This window comes from Microtus ochrogaster, chromosome 1, assembly GCF_000317375.1.
Source record: "Microtus ochrogaster isolate Prairie Vole_2 chromosome 1, MicOch1.0, whole genome shotgun sequence".
NCBI lineage: Eukaryota > Metazoa > Chordata > Mammalia > Rodentia > Cricetidae > Microtus > Microtus ochrogaster.
In genome coordinates, this window is record NC_022009.1 from 52,137,973 (window position 1) to 52,157,892 (window position 19,920).

Here is a 19,920-nt window from a genome sequence, read left to right on the forward strand (position 1 = left end):
TTAATGTCAGCTTCATCATCTTCTTGCTTTGTGTTCCAGCCTGATCAGGTGGCATTTCCTTCCTGTGTTCCAGCTGATTCCTGTAAACCGTGGCTTACAGGAATTGTGTCCACCTTATAGGACAACTCTAACGATTGCTTGAGATAGCATACAATCAGCTTTTAGCTTTGCCAGCTAAATGGTAAGCCCTCAGGAAGTGATGCTGCATAGGCTTGTCCGCCTGTCGTGGCTGAGTTCTCCCTGTTGTCCCATCCCTCACAGGTCTATTTCTCAAATGCACCAACACCATCTCATTAGCTCTGGTGCTATGCTTACCTTTACTGCCGTGTAAGCAAATTGCATTAGCCATTTGTGATTTAGTAACTAATAATTGTACAACGTTTCACACATCAAAAGACATATCATAAATTACCTTCAAAATGACTGTGTCCCAGGGCTGTCTGACGCTGGTTTTCGTACAAGCTCCTCAAGTGAAGACCCCCACCGAGAGCAGTCTATTCTGCTCATAACTCATGGGCTGTTTGTCATGGTCCAGTTTCACAAACAGGCCAGTTCTCAGGTTAGCCCGTCTATCTGAGTACCTCATTTCAGTAGATGGTCAAGGTGGCAGAGTGGCTGATGTCATTCACTACCAGGGTAGCCTGGTGCCCCTCCTGTGAGGAATACCTCCCAGCCAAATCTCCTGTCTTAGCTATAGCAGAACGTGAGTTTTGGGTATTCTCTTGCCTTTCACTATAAAATCCACATTTATCTATCCATCCTTTTTATTCATTATTTATTCAGTAAATGTTCACTGAGTGAACATGATATGTCAAGATCCAGCTGGTTGTTGTGGGTGCAAACTAAGGAAAGCGTCTGCTGCAGGATAGTTTATAGTTTGTGACGGACAGGAAACTATCCGTGAGAAATGTCCGTCACTCACGAGGTCCGGGCAGGGGTTTTCTGGAGGAGGTGATTCTTGCTGTGAAATAGTTAGGTCAGGGCTGTGTGATGCAAGGGTGTCCAGCAAGCTGTTGACTGTAAACAGTGTGCTTTTAAGTTAGTGTCCTGATTGCTGCATCAGAGACCAGAAGGGAAAGAGTGCCAGGACGTGCGCTCATCTTATGGTTTGGTACTGATGCTGCCAGCCTAGGTGACTGTTTCCATCTTCAGGTTCTCTCAGGCTGCCCCATGTCTGTTAGGATGGAGCAGTCAGGTCACCTGAGAGGAAATCTGATGGAAGAATGGAGTATAAGAAAGCTTCCTAACAGAGCCTGCCATTTGACATGATCATAGCCACCTGCTTTTTGTTGTTGTTCATGTGACATAGACCTAAGGGACAATGCCACTCCATACTCACCTTACTGATGTTGTGATACCTAACCTCTGAAATATCAGCTGCTTAGAAATTCAGTTTGTGGAGTGGCCACTCTGAACACTTCAGTTTAAGACACGTCCTGTCAGATGCTCAGTGAGAAGGAAGGGTCTGAGGGTCTAAGTGCAGGGAGTGTGGGAACCTTACCAAGGGTGACCTTGAGCCCTGTGAAGGAGCTGGAATCCCGCCTCATTTGCTTACTCATGGACTTGCCTGCTCAGTACATTCTTATCAAGTGAATATCGTGTGCCTGGCCCTGATCCAGTCTTTAGAAAGACAGAAGGCACAGTTTCTGTCCTTGGAATGTCATCATTTAGTGGAGAAGAACAGAAAGCAAATGACCAAAGGTTACATAGGTTATATAGTCAGATGATGGGTGTTGAAATTGAGGGGGCGAGTGTTAAGAGACTTATAGAAACCAAACCTCCTCAGAGGAATCTAAATCCCTGTGTGTAAGATGGTTTGTACCTTTATCTCAGATATGCTATCAGAAGGTTCTCTAAGCTCCCAAAGCTCATCTCTGAGCCCCAGGTAAGAGCTCTTATAAAAATGAGCTCGTAGAGCACCAGAGGTGTGCCCCTGGAGAAGCCAGGGACTGCTTCCAGGACACCCACAAAGGGAATTGGGAATAATAGGAAAATCAGGCTAGGAGATGCATTTGTGGTCACTTTTTTCTTGGTCATACTGTGATTCACGAAAACACAAATATAACAGAAACTCGGCTCAGGACAGTAAAATTGCAGCCTGTTAAACTGTGAACATCACTCTTCTCCTGGCCTCTAAAAAGTCAGTATATTTACAACTCTATATTTTTATTTTGGTAAGAAAAAGAAAGACAATTGTCCATGTGAATAAATGGTTTGATGAAGAAGCAAAAAACTGAGCATGATCATGGAAGTTCATCTAAGTCATGGAGGTTGTTGCTCTAATTCAGGGTAGAAGTATAGCCAAGCTGAGTAAATCTGTCAACATTCTTCATGCAGAGAATAGAACAGGCACAAGGAGTAGGGGACTTAGCAACCCTCCCCTGTTTCCTTTTTTTTTTTCCCAGAAGGCCCTTTACAAGAGGTCATAAGTCTCAGAAATCCAATTGCCCTCTTATCAGGCATTCTGCAGCTGCTGTCTGTCGCTGAGGACTATTTACTGCTTGCTTTTGCGTTTCCTCTTCTTCTGTTGTCTCCAATAACGTGCCTTCCTACTGGGTGGAACTGCAAGGCGTCCACTTCGTGAGCTGCTAGAGCACCTCATCTCACCCAGGAAGTGGGAATGGGAACTGGTCTCTGCAGATCTGGGAACACAGTATGTGTTAGGGGGCGGGCAAGAACTTTCCCTGAAGATGTGCGCATTGGGCTCATCACCATGCACAGAGGTCGGGAAGAGCATGGTCACACCAACATCCTGCCTCCCAGAGCCATTCCTCATTCAGGGTCCATGCCACTGGCTTGGTTCTCTGCTTCTTACTCCAGGATGCTGTTCCATTTTCCTTGGGCGATTCATTGTCTGGCTTCTGCCTTCCCGTGCTTTTCCTCCATCACTCCCTACCAATGCGAGGGCAGTGTGCAGACCTCATTGCCCCATCAGTGCCTTCTGACCAGAGACGGCTGTGAGGACCACACCTGCAGGTGACTGAATTGGGCTTATTGGTGTTGTGTGAGGCTCTTGAGACTTCATGCTCTTGAGGACCGTTCTGGGGAGACAGTTACTAGAATGTACTCTGAGGACTTGGGGAGAGAGCCCAAGGAAGTAAGGCTTTACTCTGGAAACTAGGCTAATTCTGTGACTGAGTCTTATCCTCCCCCTCCCCCCCCCAGAGAGTGCAGACCAGGCCAAAGCTCCTGCTGTCACTGAAGAGCAGCAGGTAACAGATAAGGCTCTAGAGAATTTTGTGGGGTGAACGATATTTATTCTATATTCAGATGTAATGACTAATAGCTGCGTTTTGCTTTGATGCATCATGATTCTCTGGGGACCTTGTCTGATGTTGATTCCCTATAGAACAGTTAAACAAAATGTCCAAACCCAGCTGAACATGGCTGTGTCAGAGCCTGGAAATGCGAGGTGAGGGAAACACCACTCAGCTAACAACATGGAACACTTTTGTGACCATATGTGCATGGGGGGGTAGAGTGGTTTCCTTACCAACAAGAAAGATGGGCAGTTCTTTGTCATCCAAGCTCAGTTACCCACAGTTCAGCTGGATTCTGACACTGTCTACCAGAGAATAGCACCAGAGCCCACAAGCTAGGCACTAAGCACTATAAGGCTGTCCCAAATTTTGATTCCAATCACAATCTCTGGTTTGTTTTGCCCATGCTTCTGATCTATTGGCTATAATTTGGAGTTTTCCACAACGCCCCCCCCCTTGGCTCAATTGATTTTCTAAAGTGGCTACAGAACCCAGGAAAACTCGCTTAGCAGTTTATTGTAAGGAATATTTTAAAGAACACAATGAACAGCAAAGGAATATGGAGGGTAAGGTTTAGAAGGGTCCCAGGGACAACAGTTCCTTTCTCTGCAGCTGGGATGTGCTGCCCTCTGGACAGGTAGATGAGCTCTTATTCACCTTCCAAGAAGCCCTTTGAAAAGTGCCCTAGGGATTTTTATGCAGACTTCTTTGTGTAGGCATGACTGGTGAATTCATTGGCGTTGGTGATCAGTGAGACCTTGAGAGGTGGGGGCAGGAGCTGTGAGGCCCCAGCCCTCTGAGGGGGTGTTTGGTTCTCTTGGCAGCCAGGCCTTCTATGGTGGGGTTATTTGGTGACTTTCCCAATGTGACTTCATTAGCATAAATTCAGGTGGGTGTGTGGAAAGGGGTAGTTCTTGTAGTTCTGGACCTGCTCAAGCTGCAGAACTTACACTAAAGATGCTCTTAACACACTAGCCACTTAGGAAGCTGTCAGCATTGTATATGCTGTAAATATGAAACCCCCTTCAGGGCCTCTGTTCCTCTGCTGGCCTTCACTACCCAGAGCTGTTGGCAATGAACCTTTGTCACCTTGATTCAAGCCTCTGCTGTTGGCCCATGTGGTAGCTAGTCAGCAGTCCCTCAGTTTTCACGGTTGAGCTTCCCCTCCCATAGCCAGGCAGGCACTCTGTGATGAACAGCTATTTCCCTAGTATGCTTGAGTCCTGGGTCCTCTCCCCACTCTGACTTTTGATGTCTCTTTGCTGTCTCTTACCTGGATGGGCCTCACCAGTCACTGTTTTCCTCTATGGCTCCTGAACCCTTATTGCAGAAGGTCATAAAAGCACGAGTGTGTATTCTTTTTTTTTTTTTTTTTTATTATTATTATCGAGACAGGGTTTCTCTGTAGCTTTTTGGTTCCTGTCCTGGAACTAGCTCTTGTAGACCAGGCTGGCCTCGAACTCACAGAGACGAGTGTGTATTCTAACTTCAGTAGCTTATGCTGCACCCCTGAGGCCATTTTTCCCAATAATATCTTCTTCAGGCTACCAACCGCACCACACAGCCCTCCTCCAGAAGCTGCTTCGGTACCTGTTACTAAGATAGAAGCCATCGCATGTGATCTCTCCGGCTTCCTTATTTCTGCTTCACTGAGCCAGCGGATTCTATCTGAAAGGAGGAAGTCTCTTTCGTGGCTGACCCTCATTAGTGTTCTCTGCTCCTACTCCCGATTCTTAGCCAGGGCACAGGCCTTCAGGATGGCCTAGCCCTACATATTGAAATCCTCAGGTTCTACCCCCTCCCACCTTCTTCCTTTACTCAACATCCTTTTCACCCTCCCTCTCCCCCTCCCTCCTCCTCTACCTGTGGAGTACTTCTCTACCACTGAGCTATAATCTAAGCCCCTTTTCAAAGTCACAGTGAGTGTGTTGGTCCGTGACCCTCTGCCTCCAGAGCGCCCGGGCTATGGCTTCTGCTCACCTCTTGCCCGAGGATGATGCCAGCAGATCTCTTCTTGGCTCATCCTCGGACCTGCTGACGCTGCTCCTGGGATTCTCTTTCCAGCTGCTCCGCATCTCTGAATGCTTTCCCCGAGACTGTCTCTATCCTTCTTGGTCTCTCACTCGATTTTTCTCATTAAATCCCACTTCTCTGCCCACTTTTTGGTTCCACCTTAATGCCATCAACTGCCAAAATTTGAATTATTAGCAAATTTGTCTCTCTCCTTGGCCTTTGTGCAGAAAGCTGTGGTAAACATCGACAGTCCTCTGTCCTACCAATAAAACATCATTGTTTGATCTGCGTTATCATTCCTCTGGGTCCTTGTCCTGTTTAACAGCATTCTCAGTCTCTCAAGCCACTTAGTTATCTTTGACCACCAAACCCCATGTTTTCTGCTTCCTTTTCCCCTGCACTTAGCAACACCTTAGGGTAGTAGTTCTCAACCTGTGGATTGAGACCCCCTAGCAACCATTTCACAAAAGTTGGCTAAGATCACCAGAAAACACAAGAGATTTACATTACATTCCTAACCGTAGCAGTTACAGTTATAAATTAGCAAAGAACATAATTTTATGGTTGAGCATCACCACAACATGAGGAGCGTATAAAGGCCACAGCGTGAGGAGGGTTGAGAAGCATTGCTTTAGAATGTGCACCAAGCTGTACTTGGGTTTTCATGGGGCAGTTAACTTAGAGTCGAGCAGGCTTGTCTTACTCGTCTTTGCTTGCCACTGAGTGTCCAGCAGGGTATCCTACCCAAAGGAGGACCTCATTATTTGTTACATAAATGACTGTCAATTAGAAGTTTTAATGTTTCATGGACAAACTATCATAGAACATATTTCCATCATTAGTCCTAATATTTATTTTACCCTATCAAGTACTAAAATAAAATTTCATAATACAACCTCAATGATGCTATTTTTCCTCTTTTTTTATAGGAAGAGAAATAAGTGAAAGGTGCCCATAGTAGGAAGCCTTAATTTAACACTCCTTCATAGATGGTTACAGGACACAGGATTCTTGTGTTTTCACAGCAGGTTTCAAGAATTTACATCTCCCCTTACTCATTGATTTTTCTGCTTTTTCTCTTCTTTATTTCTAACAGGTTTCAAAATGGAACCTATTACAATGACATAAGATGCTATTGATAGTGCATCAACCTGATTCAGCTATTCTCCTGCCCAGTAAAGTATGACTGCTGTGTGCACTGCCATGTAATGCATATCACTTACACAGACATTAGAAACCCTGCCCATCCATATGTATGTGTGCAGCCTGCAAAGTTAATAATGCCATATATCATGTGCACATAGGATGTAAAATGTACTTCAGAATGACAGCAGCTCATATAAAATGAATATTGTCTGACGATTAGAGGAAGCCGGGGGAAGATTTTTGTCTTTTCATATCAGTTCTCTCAAATAATAGAATTGCCTTATTCAATGTAGCTCATCCCAGCCTTCTTCTGTTCTCCACCCCCCATATTTTGGTCCAAATATGCCCCTTTCTCCAGCTACTTTGGTCCACTTCACCGGCATGGATAACAAAAGAACTGCTTGGAGAAATGAACGATAGCAATTACACATTGGTATTCATGTTACAGGACTCACACTGGCCTCCTTGGGGAGTTGAACAATGAATATCCAGCATTAATTGCCACAGACACCATGTGTCTGACCTTGCTGAAACATAATACACCGGTTCTTCCTAGCAAAATTATTTGCCAGTAGGAGATTTAAAAAGGATGATCACACAATTATATTGCTGTTTAGAATGACCAATATTATTAGTTTTTAAGAAAAACCAGTATCCTTACATTTTATTAGAAATTGGGAGTTGAGGTCATAGTCATTTGCTGATTTGCTTAGCAGTTATGGCGATATCAATGCCTTTCTAGTCTTGTAAAAAAAAAAAAAGAGTAAAATACACTGATATCCATGACGGGTCTGTTGAAGCAATTACAAGGCATTTGGATAAGGCACTTTTACCCATGCAGGATGGCGGGATGCCCTTCTTTGAATCTGTTCCTAATTACAGGTGGTCCTGTCGGTAGCAGAAGTGCAACAGCACAGCTGCCTTTGCAAACAGTTGGATCATCTTTAAGAGGAAACCTACTTGCTCTCAATTTTTCTTGCTCTATTCTTTTTTTTTTATTATTTTATTTCAAGTCATCAGCAACAAAGAAGTTGGATTTTCTTATATGCCTCTTATAGTTCTTTTTTTCTGGCGGTATTGCTGGGGCTGGGTTACTGCACAGTGAGACTTTCATAGCAAATGCTCTGAAGTTTGTGTCTGAAGCTCAGACTTGGGCCCATACTGCTGGATCAGCAGTGAGCTTGCCCTGACTGAGCCAGGTCAGGCACTGGCCCTGTGCTGTGGAAGCTGTGTGTGCAGAAATGAATGATGGTTAAGCTTCTCGCCTGTTTAAAAAGGGACAGAGATGAAGAAAGTCAGTGCAGGGGCCCATGGCATCAGGGTTTAGCATAGATAACATTCTAACTAGACATCCATCTTTGCTTGTACTCCGATAAAAGAATGCTTGATAAATTTAAAAGCCCTGCGATGGGTGTCCTCCCCCTCCCCCTCTGTGTGTGTGTGTGTGTGTCCATCCAGGGAGAGTGGCAGCGTTTGACCTGAGCTATCCAATGGTTAGCCATTTGCCCACCCTTTAAAGCAAGCCTTGACTCATTTTCTAAGTGTTAAATGTAGTTATGCTGTGACTTTCCAATTTTAATGATGTTTAAGCAACATCAGCCAGGTAGAAGACTGTTCACAGCAAGTAGTATGCTGTACATTTTGAAACTTTTAAACTTTCTATTCTCCAAATCAAATTGTTCCTGAAGGTAGTTTCAAAAATAGACTCTTCAAATCCTAAATACACACACACACACACACACACACACACACACACACACACACACTTTCTTCTGTCTTCGTGGCCTTTTGTGTTTCCAGAGACCTTGAGCCTAGATTCTGAACTGATACCTGACCTCACTGCTAATTCTTTCCAGCTCTTTGAAGAAATGAAGTGAAGCTAGTTGGCTTCTTTTTAATCTTTCTCTTCTCCTTTCCTTCTCTTATCCATCACGCTGATCGACAATTAAAGCAAGATGATGAAGTGCCGATGGTTCAGGTTAAAGAGCAAGGCCAGAGTGTGCTGGTGCTGAAGAAAGTAGCAAGCTGTGGCCCAGCCCCCACCACGGGGAGTGCGGAGAGGGAGAGAGACGCGAGGTGAGAGTCCCTGCAGCCCAGGCACGCTCTGGGTTTCCTTCCCTTGGCGGTGTTGCTTCCCTTCCCTGCTCCCTCTCACTCACTCGCTCTGCTGCTGCCTGCCCTACTCTCCCTCCCTCCCCTCCCTCTTTTCTCTCCGCCTCTCCAGCGTTCTAGCTGACTGCAGAGCTCTTAGCAGCCAGATGGACTTAGTTCCCTGTGAAAGGACCAGGATGGCAAGATCTTTTAGCCTTTAGGGGATGCCTTTGTTAGGCACCGTTCACAATGGGCAGCTCCCGCCTGCGGGTCTTTGACCCCCATCTAGAGAGGAAAGATTCCGAGGCGCTCTCAGGGTGCCGGCTGCCCTTGCCTACCTTCGATGTGCCTTATTTCAAATACATCGACGAGGAAGATGAGGAGGACGAATGGGGCAGCCGCTCGCAGTCTTCCACGGAGGATGACTCAGTGGACTCTCTGCTCTCTGACAGATATATGGTGGTGTCCGGGACCCCGGAGAAGATCTTAGAGCACCTTCTGAATGACTTGCACCTGGCAGAGGTTCAGCACAAAGAAACAGGTAAGCTGGAATGAGGACAAGGGGTGGCAGTGTGTGCCTGGGGTCTCCTCTCCCCAAATCAACAGCAGCTGGCGCCTGTCAGTATCCCCAGGGGCGAGATTCCCACTGTTTGGGAAATCAGGATGGCTGGGAAAGCATATGCTTTGTGTGGCTCTCCCTATGCCTGTGCTGTTTGTTTCCATCCAGTAAATGGACACATGTAGTTCTTGAGCTGTTGCCTGGGAAGGAGCTGTGGAAAGAAAATGAGGTGAAGGCAGATGTGTATGGTTGGTAATTTTTGCCAAGTCTCATGTAAAGCCACTTGGCAAGAAGCCAGTATTCAATAGCTCCTGTGCTATGGAAAGCCCTGTAAGGGGAGGGGGCTGCCAAGAGGCTTCACCTGGTCTGCAGGAAATGCTGAGTGCTGAGAGCAGCTTCCCTGCCCAAATGGAAGCAATCCCTGCAATCCCTCAGCTGCTACAGCACCTTCTGCCTCTTCCCAAGTGGTCACAAACTGCTGCCCGGAGCAAGGGTTGCGGTGCCCCATGTGGCACTGCTTCCCTGACCAGAGATCAAAGCCATATTGCTCAGGTGTCCTGGCATTCAATCAGCTGAAACCAAAAGACCATATAGCTTTTAGCTTTGCACTCCTTTGGAAACACATCTGATAGATGTCTTACCCATAATTTCTTTTCTCATAGAAGGAAGAGTGCTTGCTTCTCTGAACCAGCACTTGCAATCTGTTTCAGCCCAGAGCAGTTAACCCAGTGAGCAGGCCTCTGGCAGCAGCCTGAAGTTGAGACTTGATCTGATGACTGCCACACCACACATTTCGCTGCCACAAAGGCACCTGTGGCCCCCTCGGTGTGCAGCGAATTGTTTGCTTCCAGAAAAGGCTTGCATAGTGCAGAGTAACTGGTTGAGTTTTGTACACAGAAGAGACTGAAATGCCAGCCTAAGAACAAAGTTCCCAAGGGCCCAAGAAGTCCGGCCGCCACCTCAAAAAAGAAAAGAAAAAAAACAAAGGGGGGGGAAAAAGTTAAAAAAAAAAAAACTGCATGACCCAACCATATATCTTAGGATATCACTGTAATTTAAAAGTCAAGTTTTTATTTTGCATACAATTGAGAAAGAATAAGTTATTGCTTAGACACACAAAATAAGCTATTCTCAATAAAATAAATTGTGGCACTCGCTGGGTTATTTTGTATCTCTAAAATTGACACTGTGTGTCTTTGAGCAGCATTCCAATGCTCCGCCTGCAGAGTAATCATGAGATGAGTTCCCCTGTGTTGGTTGCCTTAGATAGTTGAGAAGAGAGCATGGGCAAGTTGTCTGTCACAGAAAGGGTAGGACTCACTGGGCAGGGTGAAGCGCTGGAGGGACGAAATGGCTTCTGCTTCTTAACCTCATAAGCACAGACATTAATTAACAATAATTTGTTTACTCCCCCTCCCCATGACTTTACTCAGTCTGTACATTCCTTTCTTTTAATCTCTTGTGCTTCTGGGGATGAAACCCAGGGCCTCCAGCAGACCAGGAAGTGTTCCACTGCTCACTGACACTGCAGCCTGGCCTGGCCTCAGGAACAGACTCAGCACTTGGGACTGGAGATGACTGTCACCTTCATGTCTCTAAGGCCAGGAGTTGTGGCCTATTTGAATGGGATGCGCATATTCTCTAGTGACATTTATTTCTGCTTTCCTCTCAGCTATACTGAGCCTAGGGTCGCATATGCCTCTTCAGACAAACACCTAAAAACAGAGAGGTGCAGGATACAGTGGCTAGTATCCTTCAAGTCCTAACATAGGGAGTTCAGTCGGCAGCACCTGATTTCTTGCTCTTTTATTCAATTTCAGTGAAGAACACGTGGACACATGTGCTTCTTCAAAATTTTCTAAAGACATTTGAAAAAATATTCAGTAATATCTTTTCTTCTCATCAAAGGAGAATTTCATGAAAATGGAAAAAGCAGTTTTGGAGAAAGTGGTTGATGTGTGGGTATGAGAGGATCCTATGGGACAATGGCGTGGCTCTCTGAAACTTCAGGGAGAGAACGATCATGTGGGCTTTGTTGATAAGTTTTAAAGATATAAAATACATATATTCAAATGGTCTGTCCTAGTTTGAATACTAAATGTACTAAGTTTTTAAAGTACTGGACGTCCCTTGTCACTGACAGGTGAGGACACCTAGGTCAGCTGGGCAGTGCCTCATAGCAGAGTTTCATGTGTGAGAGTCTAATAGAGGTGCAGAAGCCATCTGGAGGGCAGATGGGGGGAATGAGAAGGGGCTGCCATAAAAGTATACGGCAGCGATTTTATGTTCTTGAGCGTCTCTCTGTGAGATGGACCCATATGGGGCCCGTGTGGCCATATGGTAGCCCCTACACATGGCCCCGGTGCTGCTGAGGGAGAAACGGCATAGGAAAGAAAGAGGTGGACATCTCTGGAAGCCTGAATGAGCTGTTCTGACATTCCTTCATTCCTCTACCCACCATAAGCTAGAAGAACAACCAAACGAGAGATGTTTCACACCTCTCTCCAGGGGATACCTACTTGTGGAAGTGTGTGTACAAGTCCCCGCAGTAGGCTCCAGACCTGATGATCCCCTGGTGTTGAACTGAAATGGAAGATGTTGGCCGGGGGAATAGAACAGAGAAGAGAATGCCAGGGCTCCAAGAGAAGGCTTTTATTTCTCTTATTACTTCAATCAATAACAGAACAGAAAAACCTCAACAATTTATGCGCTATTTTATTACCAAATCAAGCTGAGTTTCAAAATTTTAGAGATGCTTAAAAGCAATCTACTTAACAATTTTTTCTAAATAATTTGATCCTTATGCAATCACCAAAGTGATTTCATGATTCTGCATATCTTACCTGTCTGGTAACACCAGTCATAGGAGACGCAGTGATGTGTGTGGAATGACTGAGTGAATGGATGAATGAATAGATGGATTCAGTCTTTATACTTTACCAAAGAAGAGTAGAGAACGCAGGTACGGAACACACAAACCACTAAGCACCTGGGTCTTGTTTTGCAGGCAGCTTTGAATTCTTCATCAAGCTATGATAAACTCCCTTCTATTTAGGAATTAGTAACAGTGCACCCAGATAGCAAGCAGCAGTGGAATCCACTGGAATATAATTTTCAACATTCTTTTTCTTTTGCACATACTCTTTTATTCTTGTAGATACAAAAGAAGAGCCGAGTGTAGCCATTGGATATTTGTTTGTGATTGTGGGAAGTGATTGAAGCTGTTTTCAAAGACTTTCTTTTCTTTCACGGTTCAGGTTCTGACTTGAAACATTCAGAAATGTTAGAGAAAATTCCAGCAGTTTCTGCAGCTCTACCTTTCATCTGCCCAGAAATAGGACAGACATCTCTGGGCATTCCCAGCCAGGGAATTACAAAGAAAGGAAGAAGGAAATGAGGAGCTGGGGGAGGGGAGTGGAGGACAGGTGTGAGCCCAGGCTGCCCTGCTGCGCACTGGGGTGCTGCTTCTACTTAACCCTTTTCCTCCTGCAGAGAATGAAGGAATTTCGGCCTGTAGGTGCTTCTGCAGAAACTAATGGTTTCTATTTCCAAGCAAGGGGGAAAATCATCTGGTGGGTTACTTCCTATTTCCTTATATTCATTTCCTAATTCCTTATCCACCCTTCTGAACAAAGAGCGCTATGATAACAGATTCTCTGGAAAAGCAAGCAAGCCAGCAGGCTAATAGGAAAGGAAAAATCTGCCTTGCGTCTCATTAGATCTGACCTGGTTTCTTTAAGCTATAGCTGCCTTTTTCCCCTTTAGTTTTATGAGGCTGTGAATCCCCGTGGTCTGTTAACACTCCTCTATACAGAAGTGTCTCCACACCCTGCCTTGGACACCATACATGCCTCCATGCTGATGGTTGATGGTTAAGCCTGGGAGTGAGGACCCAAGTCTTGTTCTTCAGAGGCTACACCCGCTCTGTAGTGTGAGGAGGGAGTACTGGGTTAGAATCTGAGTATTCTTGCTGCTGAGCCTAGTTCTCAAGACCATTTTGGGGTTGAATGACCGTTTCCCAGGGGTCACCTAAGACTATTAGAAAACACAGATATTTACAGATTTTCCACATAGCAGTGGAAGAATTAGTTACAAAATAACAATGAAAATAATTTTATGGTTGGGGATCCCCAACATGAGGAACTGTATTAAAAGGTTGAAAAGGTTGGAGAAGGGCTTTGTTGGGTACTTGACTGAGAACCCTGATTAAATGAGGGCAGGGCCCTAGTTTTCTGTTAAATTTTATCTCCTTTCCTGTCAACAAGTTCATAATGACCTTGAAATGTAATTTTTTTATAAAGGAATATAAAAATGCTTGTTGGACAAAGAAAGTTTTGTTGAACTTCTTCCTTGCTGAGCTTGCCTTCTCCGTGCAGGTCACCAGGCCAGTAAGTAAACCTAGCATAGACCCTGCTACAGCCAAACTGTTTGAGGGTAGACAGAGAAGCTTTTAGATGCTGTACGTTTTTCTGTGGTTTTATGTAACTGATACGTACATGACCTTATTGTGATACTGTTTTTTCTTTGTAGTTTAGACCGGGTTCTGTGCTAAGACTGACATTCTGCGCACTAAGCAGCCTCACCACTGCTAAGGCCACCTCCACAAGTCCCTTGCCTTTTATTTGCAGTGTCGTGTGACAGATTGACCAATGTAGTTTATCTGTAGCTGTATACACGAGACCTAGAGAAGCATGCTTAAAACAAATAGTACTCAGCGGCTTGAGTTGGGGACTGCATTGTACCTAGGCCTTGACAGGTCCCCAGGCTGTGGTATTGTGCATCTAGGTTTGCAAGCCTCTAAAGTAAGACATTGACTGTGCCATTCTTTTGAGAACCTTTTAAAGATCTGTTCTGCGTCTGTAAGAGCGAGACCCCCATTCCCCTTTTGTCAACCTCTCTTTAGCATCCTCTCTCCAGGGCTCAATGACTAGCCTCCTGACCTCTGACCTCCGCCTATGGTCTCTGTGTTGCTAGTCCTCCCACTGGATGGGTTTGAGGAAAGGACGCACAGTTACTTGGTTTCTCACTCCTGGAATGATGAGGAAGCGGATGACAGAATGAACAAAATCTATTTGGGTTTTTACAGCTGTCCTTACACAGCACAAACCTCCGGGTGGTCCTTAAGTTTCATATCTGGGACTGCTTGCTTCTGTGGAAAATTATGTTTTAAGGCAGGTGAGTACCAATCAGTATAGTAGAAAATGTGCTGAAATGGGTCCCAGGTCTGAGCTCCATTAGTAAATCAGCTGGAGACATAGAGCAGGCTATAAATGGTGCGCTCTGAAGTATTGTGTACCACGAACTTCTGCCCTTAAAGGGCTCTCCTCTTCATTTGCAAAATGTACCAAAGAACCATCGAATCCTAGATCTGATACAAGTAGCTGGGCTATTTGAATTATCTGGACATTAGAAGTGAGTCCACCTCAAGCTACTGAGGCTGCTGCTGTGTTTCTAGAACCTTGTGGAACAGATTATTGACGACTGTGATGCTTGAAACCCAAGGCTCAGTGGTCTGTATGTGGTGGGGATTTACATGTGTTTGTATCTAGCCGACACAGGGAAACTTAAAGCTCCTCTGAGAAATTTCACTATAACAACGTGTCTAGTGAATACCTCTGATTCATCAGCTACCACCAAAACCCATTTACAGAGTTTTATTGCCAAACCATTTTAGGATATTCGGAGATAGTCCTGTGCAGGAAAGGAAATCCCCACAGTGAAATACACACATTGTATCTTTATACTAATTACCCCCTGTATGCTCTCAAGTTTTAACTTTAAGCAAGACTTCTGTGTTTTAAAAAGTGCCCTTTCATTATTCAGCCTCTGTATCCATATGACTAGTGCCTTTGAAAATGTAATTCTTTTGTTCTCTGTATAAATATCTTTGACTTACTACTATGTGGGCACTGTTTTCTTAGTAAATGCTGTGGACACGGTTGAAAATAAAACTGGTTTCTTGTGTTTGTGGATGCTTATCTTCTGATGTAGCCAAACAAACAGTAAACAACATGAGGAAAGGGGCTGCACATTGAATGGTGGATGATGGGTAATTGGTATTGTGGATGGTGGCTCCAGTAACTAATCCACGTCTTCGAAAGCAAGACCATTGGAAGTGCTTTAGAGATCTTAAATATTAACATGACAGCTTGGGGCCCAACAACATAGACTTAAAAAAATAGAAAGGACGTCTGCTATGTGTTTATTTAGGATATATGTTACTTTTATGCAGCCTCTCTGAAGGCTAAAGGACCTTCCTCCCTGGAAATGTTTGATAAGGCTGTCACCTTTAACCTTCCGAGACCGGAAAAGTAGCTTCCACAGTCAGAGAACAAGGATGCCACTTGAGGCCTTTCTCAGCACTATGGAAGTGTCGTTTTCTACATATTGGGCTCTCAGCTTATGTGCATACTAATAAAAGTAAAGTCTAGGAAAGCTCCGTCATTAGCATACGCCCCAGGTGCTGCAGAGATGATGGAGCACACAGGGATCAGTCGGGGCTTGTTTCACCACAAAGGGCAAAGACATGGCCCAGCTATGCATAGTGACAGCAAAAATGTCCCCAGTGGTCTCAGAAGTCGGAACAATTGGGCTGTGATCAGCATGCAGCTTCTAGTCTGCTCTATTCTGCTCTACCACACTTTTCCTTTTGGTTTGTTTGAATGAGGCTACTTTTGATGTCGTGTTTAGTTTTTGCAGTTCCTTTAGCTTTTCTCCTAACTGCTAATGCAGAGAATGTGTTTATCAACCATAATTGAAACACTGGGACATTTTATAAATTCACATTAACTACATGATGAGATAATTAGAACTGAGTAGAAATAATTCTTCTCAGTTGCCTCATTATATATACAAATATATATAATATATACATACACACACACAGGGGACTTAAACCACATGAAGCCTGAGGTCCCTGCAGACCTGAAATCCAGGGTTCAAAGGTTACTCAAAATGACAATTCATTTATCCAAACCTTGCCTCATTAGATGGGTCCTTGTGCAGAACAATTGTCCTCATTTAATGGACTTCGATGTTGAGGTGGAAGTTAATTAAATTGTGCCAGTGATTGAATGTACATTTCAATCTAGAAATGAGCCTAGATGCACTCCTTGCTTTATTCCAAAGACATTCTTGTTAGAAATGGGATCCTTGGTGAACAGCATAATTGAAGGAAGCGTAGTTCAATTCAGCCTTATTCTATACTTCCTTGAGAAAAGCCTCCTCTCCAGCACACAGGGCCTGCTTCCTGTCTTCCAGGTATGGCCACGTGGGCAGCTAACTAAAGATGTTTAAGAAAGAGAGAGTGTGAAGGGGAAGGAGGAAGGGAGAGAGAAATGGGCAGACAGACCAACCTAGACCTGAGCTATACGATGAGAAGTGGGGTGACACCATTTTGTCTGTGGATGTCGTCTAGTATGCCCATCATCCAGGCTGATCTGTTCATACCACCTTTGAGCATGCAGTTACATATGGTAGCCAGGGAACCGTTGCTTTTACACTGCCTGTAGACTGAGGGTTAATTAATTTCCTGTTGGTAATAAAGCAAGATGAAGTGCAGCGAGACTGACTGATCACAAGATCCTTAACACACACTAACTGGCTGTGGAAACGTGGTGTTTCCATGACAGTGTAGCACGTGGGCAAAGAAGCTGTTTCATGGACAAGGGCATGGTGGAGCAGCACACTTGACACAGAAATGGTGCCTGCTTAGATGGGCGGGGATCATTGGGAAGGTTTTGTTTTGCGGTTGAGACAGGCCCTCATATAGCCCAGGCTGGCCTCATAGCCAAGGATAACCTTGAACTTCTGATCCTCCCGGCTGTGCCTCTTGAGTGCTGGGAGAACAGGCATATGCACCGTGCTGGTTTTATATAGTCCTGGGGATTGAACCAGGGGTTTTGGGCATGCTCACACCGCACTCTACCAGCTGAGCTATGTCCCTAGTCACAAGATGCTTGTTTCTTAAAACATTCTCATGTTTAGTCCACATTTGAGATATATATATTTCAGATATAAACTATATATATATTGTTAATATTATAAACAGCATCACCAAAGTTAATGCGAACTGTTGGAGTTTCAGCTGGTAGTTTGCAGTGTAAGGGAACTTACGCAGTGACTAGCCAGCAATAGCGGTGAACCACATGGAGAGGACATCTCATTATGCTTTTACGTTTATGATTTTCTTTCTGTTTCCACCCTTGCTTATTCTATGCCCACTGTTGTAATGTGTGAGTTTGTATACATATTAATAAAGTAGAAACTAAAACATTCAGTAATTTAAAATGACCATGCAGACAACTTCTATTTGTGTTCTATCAGAAGTTGTTTGTGAAAATAATCTCCACAGTACAGTTTCTTACTTTTGTGACGGACGTGGTTTTTGGTCTGTCTAGAGCAGTGTTCACAACATCTAGGTAGTGACCCCTCTGGGGATTGACTGACACTTCCACAGGGAGTTGCCTCAAACAACGGGAAAACACAGATATTTACGTTATGACGGAAAATATTTTATGGTTGGGTGGGGGTCAGCACAACATGAACTGTGTTAAAGGTCACAGCGTGGGGAAGCTGAGAACCCCCGGTCTAAAGGAAAACTGTTTTCATATCCTGCGGATTTCTAAACAGGTTTTTCTCAGCAAGTCCTGGATATTACATTGGTATGCTTAATGTTGTCTTTTACTAGGAACACATGGGAGTTCACTTGAGTCTGGCTGTTTATATATTCATTTTTATGTGAGATATTTGTCAGACCTTGTGGAGACTCTAAAATTCATGAGCTCAGACATTGTCCATAGTGATGTTGGTGGTCCCCTCTTATCTTCAGAGCAGCAACTGCTGTTGCTTGAAGATTAGGGTATAGTTCAGTGGTTGATATGTTCATGTATGCTTGCCCAAGCATATCTGAGGCCCCCATTTCTCAAAAATAACAATCACCTGAAATGTTTTTAAGATAATGTCACAGGTTGGAAAAACAATACTATTGTCTTCCTCTCTGTGTGTCTCTCCCTGAAACAGAGACACATGTTGTCTTTCCATATGAGTGATGGGTTTAGAATGGGATTATCAGATTTTCTTTCTGAATCTCAAAATGAATCTTCACCAGGAAAATGGAAACAAAAAAATCTGTCTCTGTCTCTGTCTCTATGTCTCTGTCTGTCTGTCTCTGTGTGTCTCTGTGTCCCTCTGTCTTTGTGTCTCTGTCTGTGTCTCTGTGTCTCTCTCTGTCTCTATGTCTCTGTCTGTCTCTATGTCTCTATATCTCTATGTCTCTCTCTGTGTCTCTCTGTCTATGTCTCTCTGTCTCTGTGTCTCTCTCTGTCTCTATGTCTCTCTGTCTCTGTCTGTCTCTGTATGTCTGTGTCTCTCTGTCCGTCTGTCTCAGCGGATGAGTGGGGCACACAGTCCTGTCAGTCTGTTAGCTGACGGCACTTTGATTGTAATCGCTGCTTGTTAATCTCTCATGGCGTGTTTCAATCAAATTATCACTTCATTTAAAGGACACAATGTCATGGAATTGCCGTAGCTGACAAGTACATATCTAAAAAGAATAGTGTTTGTATGGGAGGATTTTCCCTGTTCTCTTCCCATAACTCATCTTTTCCTCATCTCTTTGGTCTAGCTCACTTTACCCATTTTCCACCCCCATTCTCCTGCCTTTCTGCCCTCAGGCATTCTTGCCTGACAACTGAAGCCAGCCTTTGATTTCTGTTTGCAGCATTTTAGTTCCTGTTGGGCTGCCAATCCTTCCAAATCTTAGAAATAAATATGAAATTAGTCATGATTGTCAAATAAGGATGGACAATGTGAAAAACAAAACCGAAAATTTCCAGACTATCTTATCACCATCTAAATAGTGTCAGAACACAATTTTCAGAGAAGTCGTTTTCTACTACAGGCCTAGCAGTCTTCCTGTACTCAGCCTGTAAGGACAGTTGGCAAACCCGACTCCTACAGGGGCTTCCCTCGGTGTGACATAAACATGCAGGTTAAAGTAGTGTGTCTAGGCAGGTATTTCTCCTGAGCACCCAGCCTGGAAGGGACCATAGCGACCGTGTGAGCCTCCACTGTCCTCCCTGTGTCCCGGCAGTAGGCTTTAGTGTGTTATGATGTTATGAAGAAGTCTCGTAGCACACCACATTTTCCTTGGTCTTGCTGTCACTGGGCTGTTGGGTAGCAAGGTTCTAGATCTTACACCACGTGTCCAGCAGTGTGGCTGTACAAAGGGAGAACGTAAGCATGGCAGTGGCTGAGCAGCGAATGTGTGGGAAGAGAGCCAAAGCCCGTCTCCAGCACAGAGAACAACCAAAACCCTGACCATCATTTTATCCTAAATTTGGACCTTTGCTCATGAACTATGAACTCTCAGGCCTTGTTTTGGATTGACCTGAATTTGGTGGTTTTGCATGCCAGTTTCCATGAAACTGATAATTCCTGAAATAATTTCTGTTGATGGTGATTGGCCTGGCATGTATACCTCAAGAGTTCTGACCAGGTACACACACTGTTTAAGAGTCTCTGGGGGCAGGGGTAATCTGTTCTCACTAAACAAGAAGACACACGGAGAAAGTCGCTTCTTGAAATCCACGGTACTGAGCTCACTCAGTCAGTATAAACTCAGAGTTTGATGGCTGCAGACATGTTCCCTTCTTACTTAACTGAGGAAGGAACCTAAGAACCAGATCACATATATGATCTTGTCCTTGGGCCTCTGAGAATTCCCGGTATAAATGTATTACGTTTGATTAGACATGGCTTCATGCTGTAACAAAACTCTAATGACTTAAACGTGGTGTGAACCTTTCTCTTTCCTATGGAAACAATGTGGGGAAGTGTGTTGCGATACTG

The 19,920-nt window shown here is 44.4% G+C and overlaps 1 protein-coding gene across 1 annotated transcript in view; it reads left to right on the top strand.

Annotated features, from left to right (window-relative positions):
* The window catches only part of Rapgef5 (Rap guanine nucleotide exchange factor 5), a 239,505-nt gene that overhangs the window by 153,230 nt on the left and 66,355 nt on the right, over window positions 1-19,920 (top strand). Inside the window, exons 10-11 of the mRNA XM_005343679.1 lie at window positions 8,371-8,495; window positions 8,963-9,051. Coding sequence (XP_005343736.1) covers window positions 8,371-8,495; window positions 8,963-9,051 — 214 coding nt within the window. The remainder of the gene's footprint in view (window positions 1-8,370; window positions 8,496-8,962; window positions 9,052-19,920) is intronic.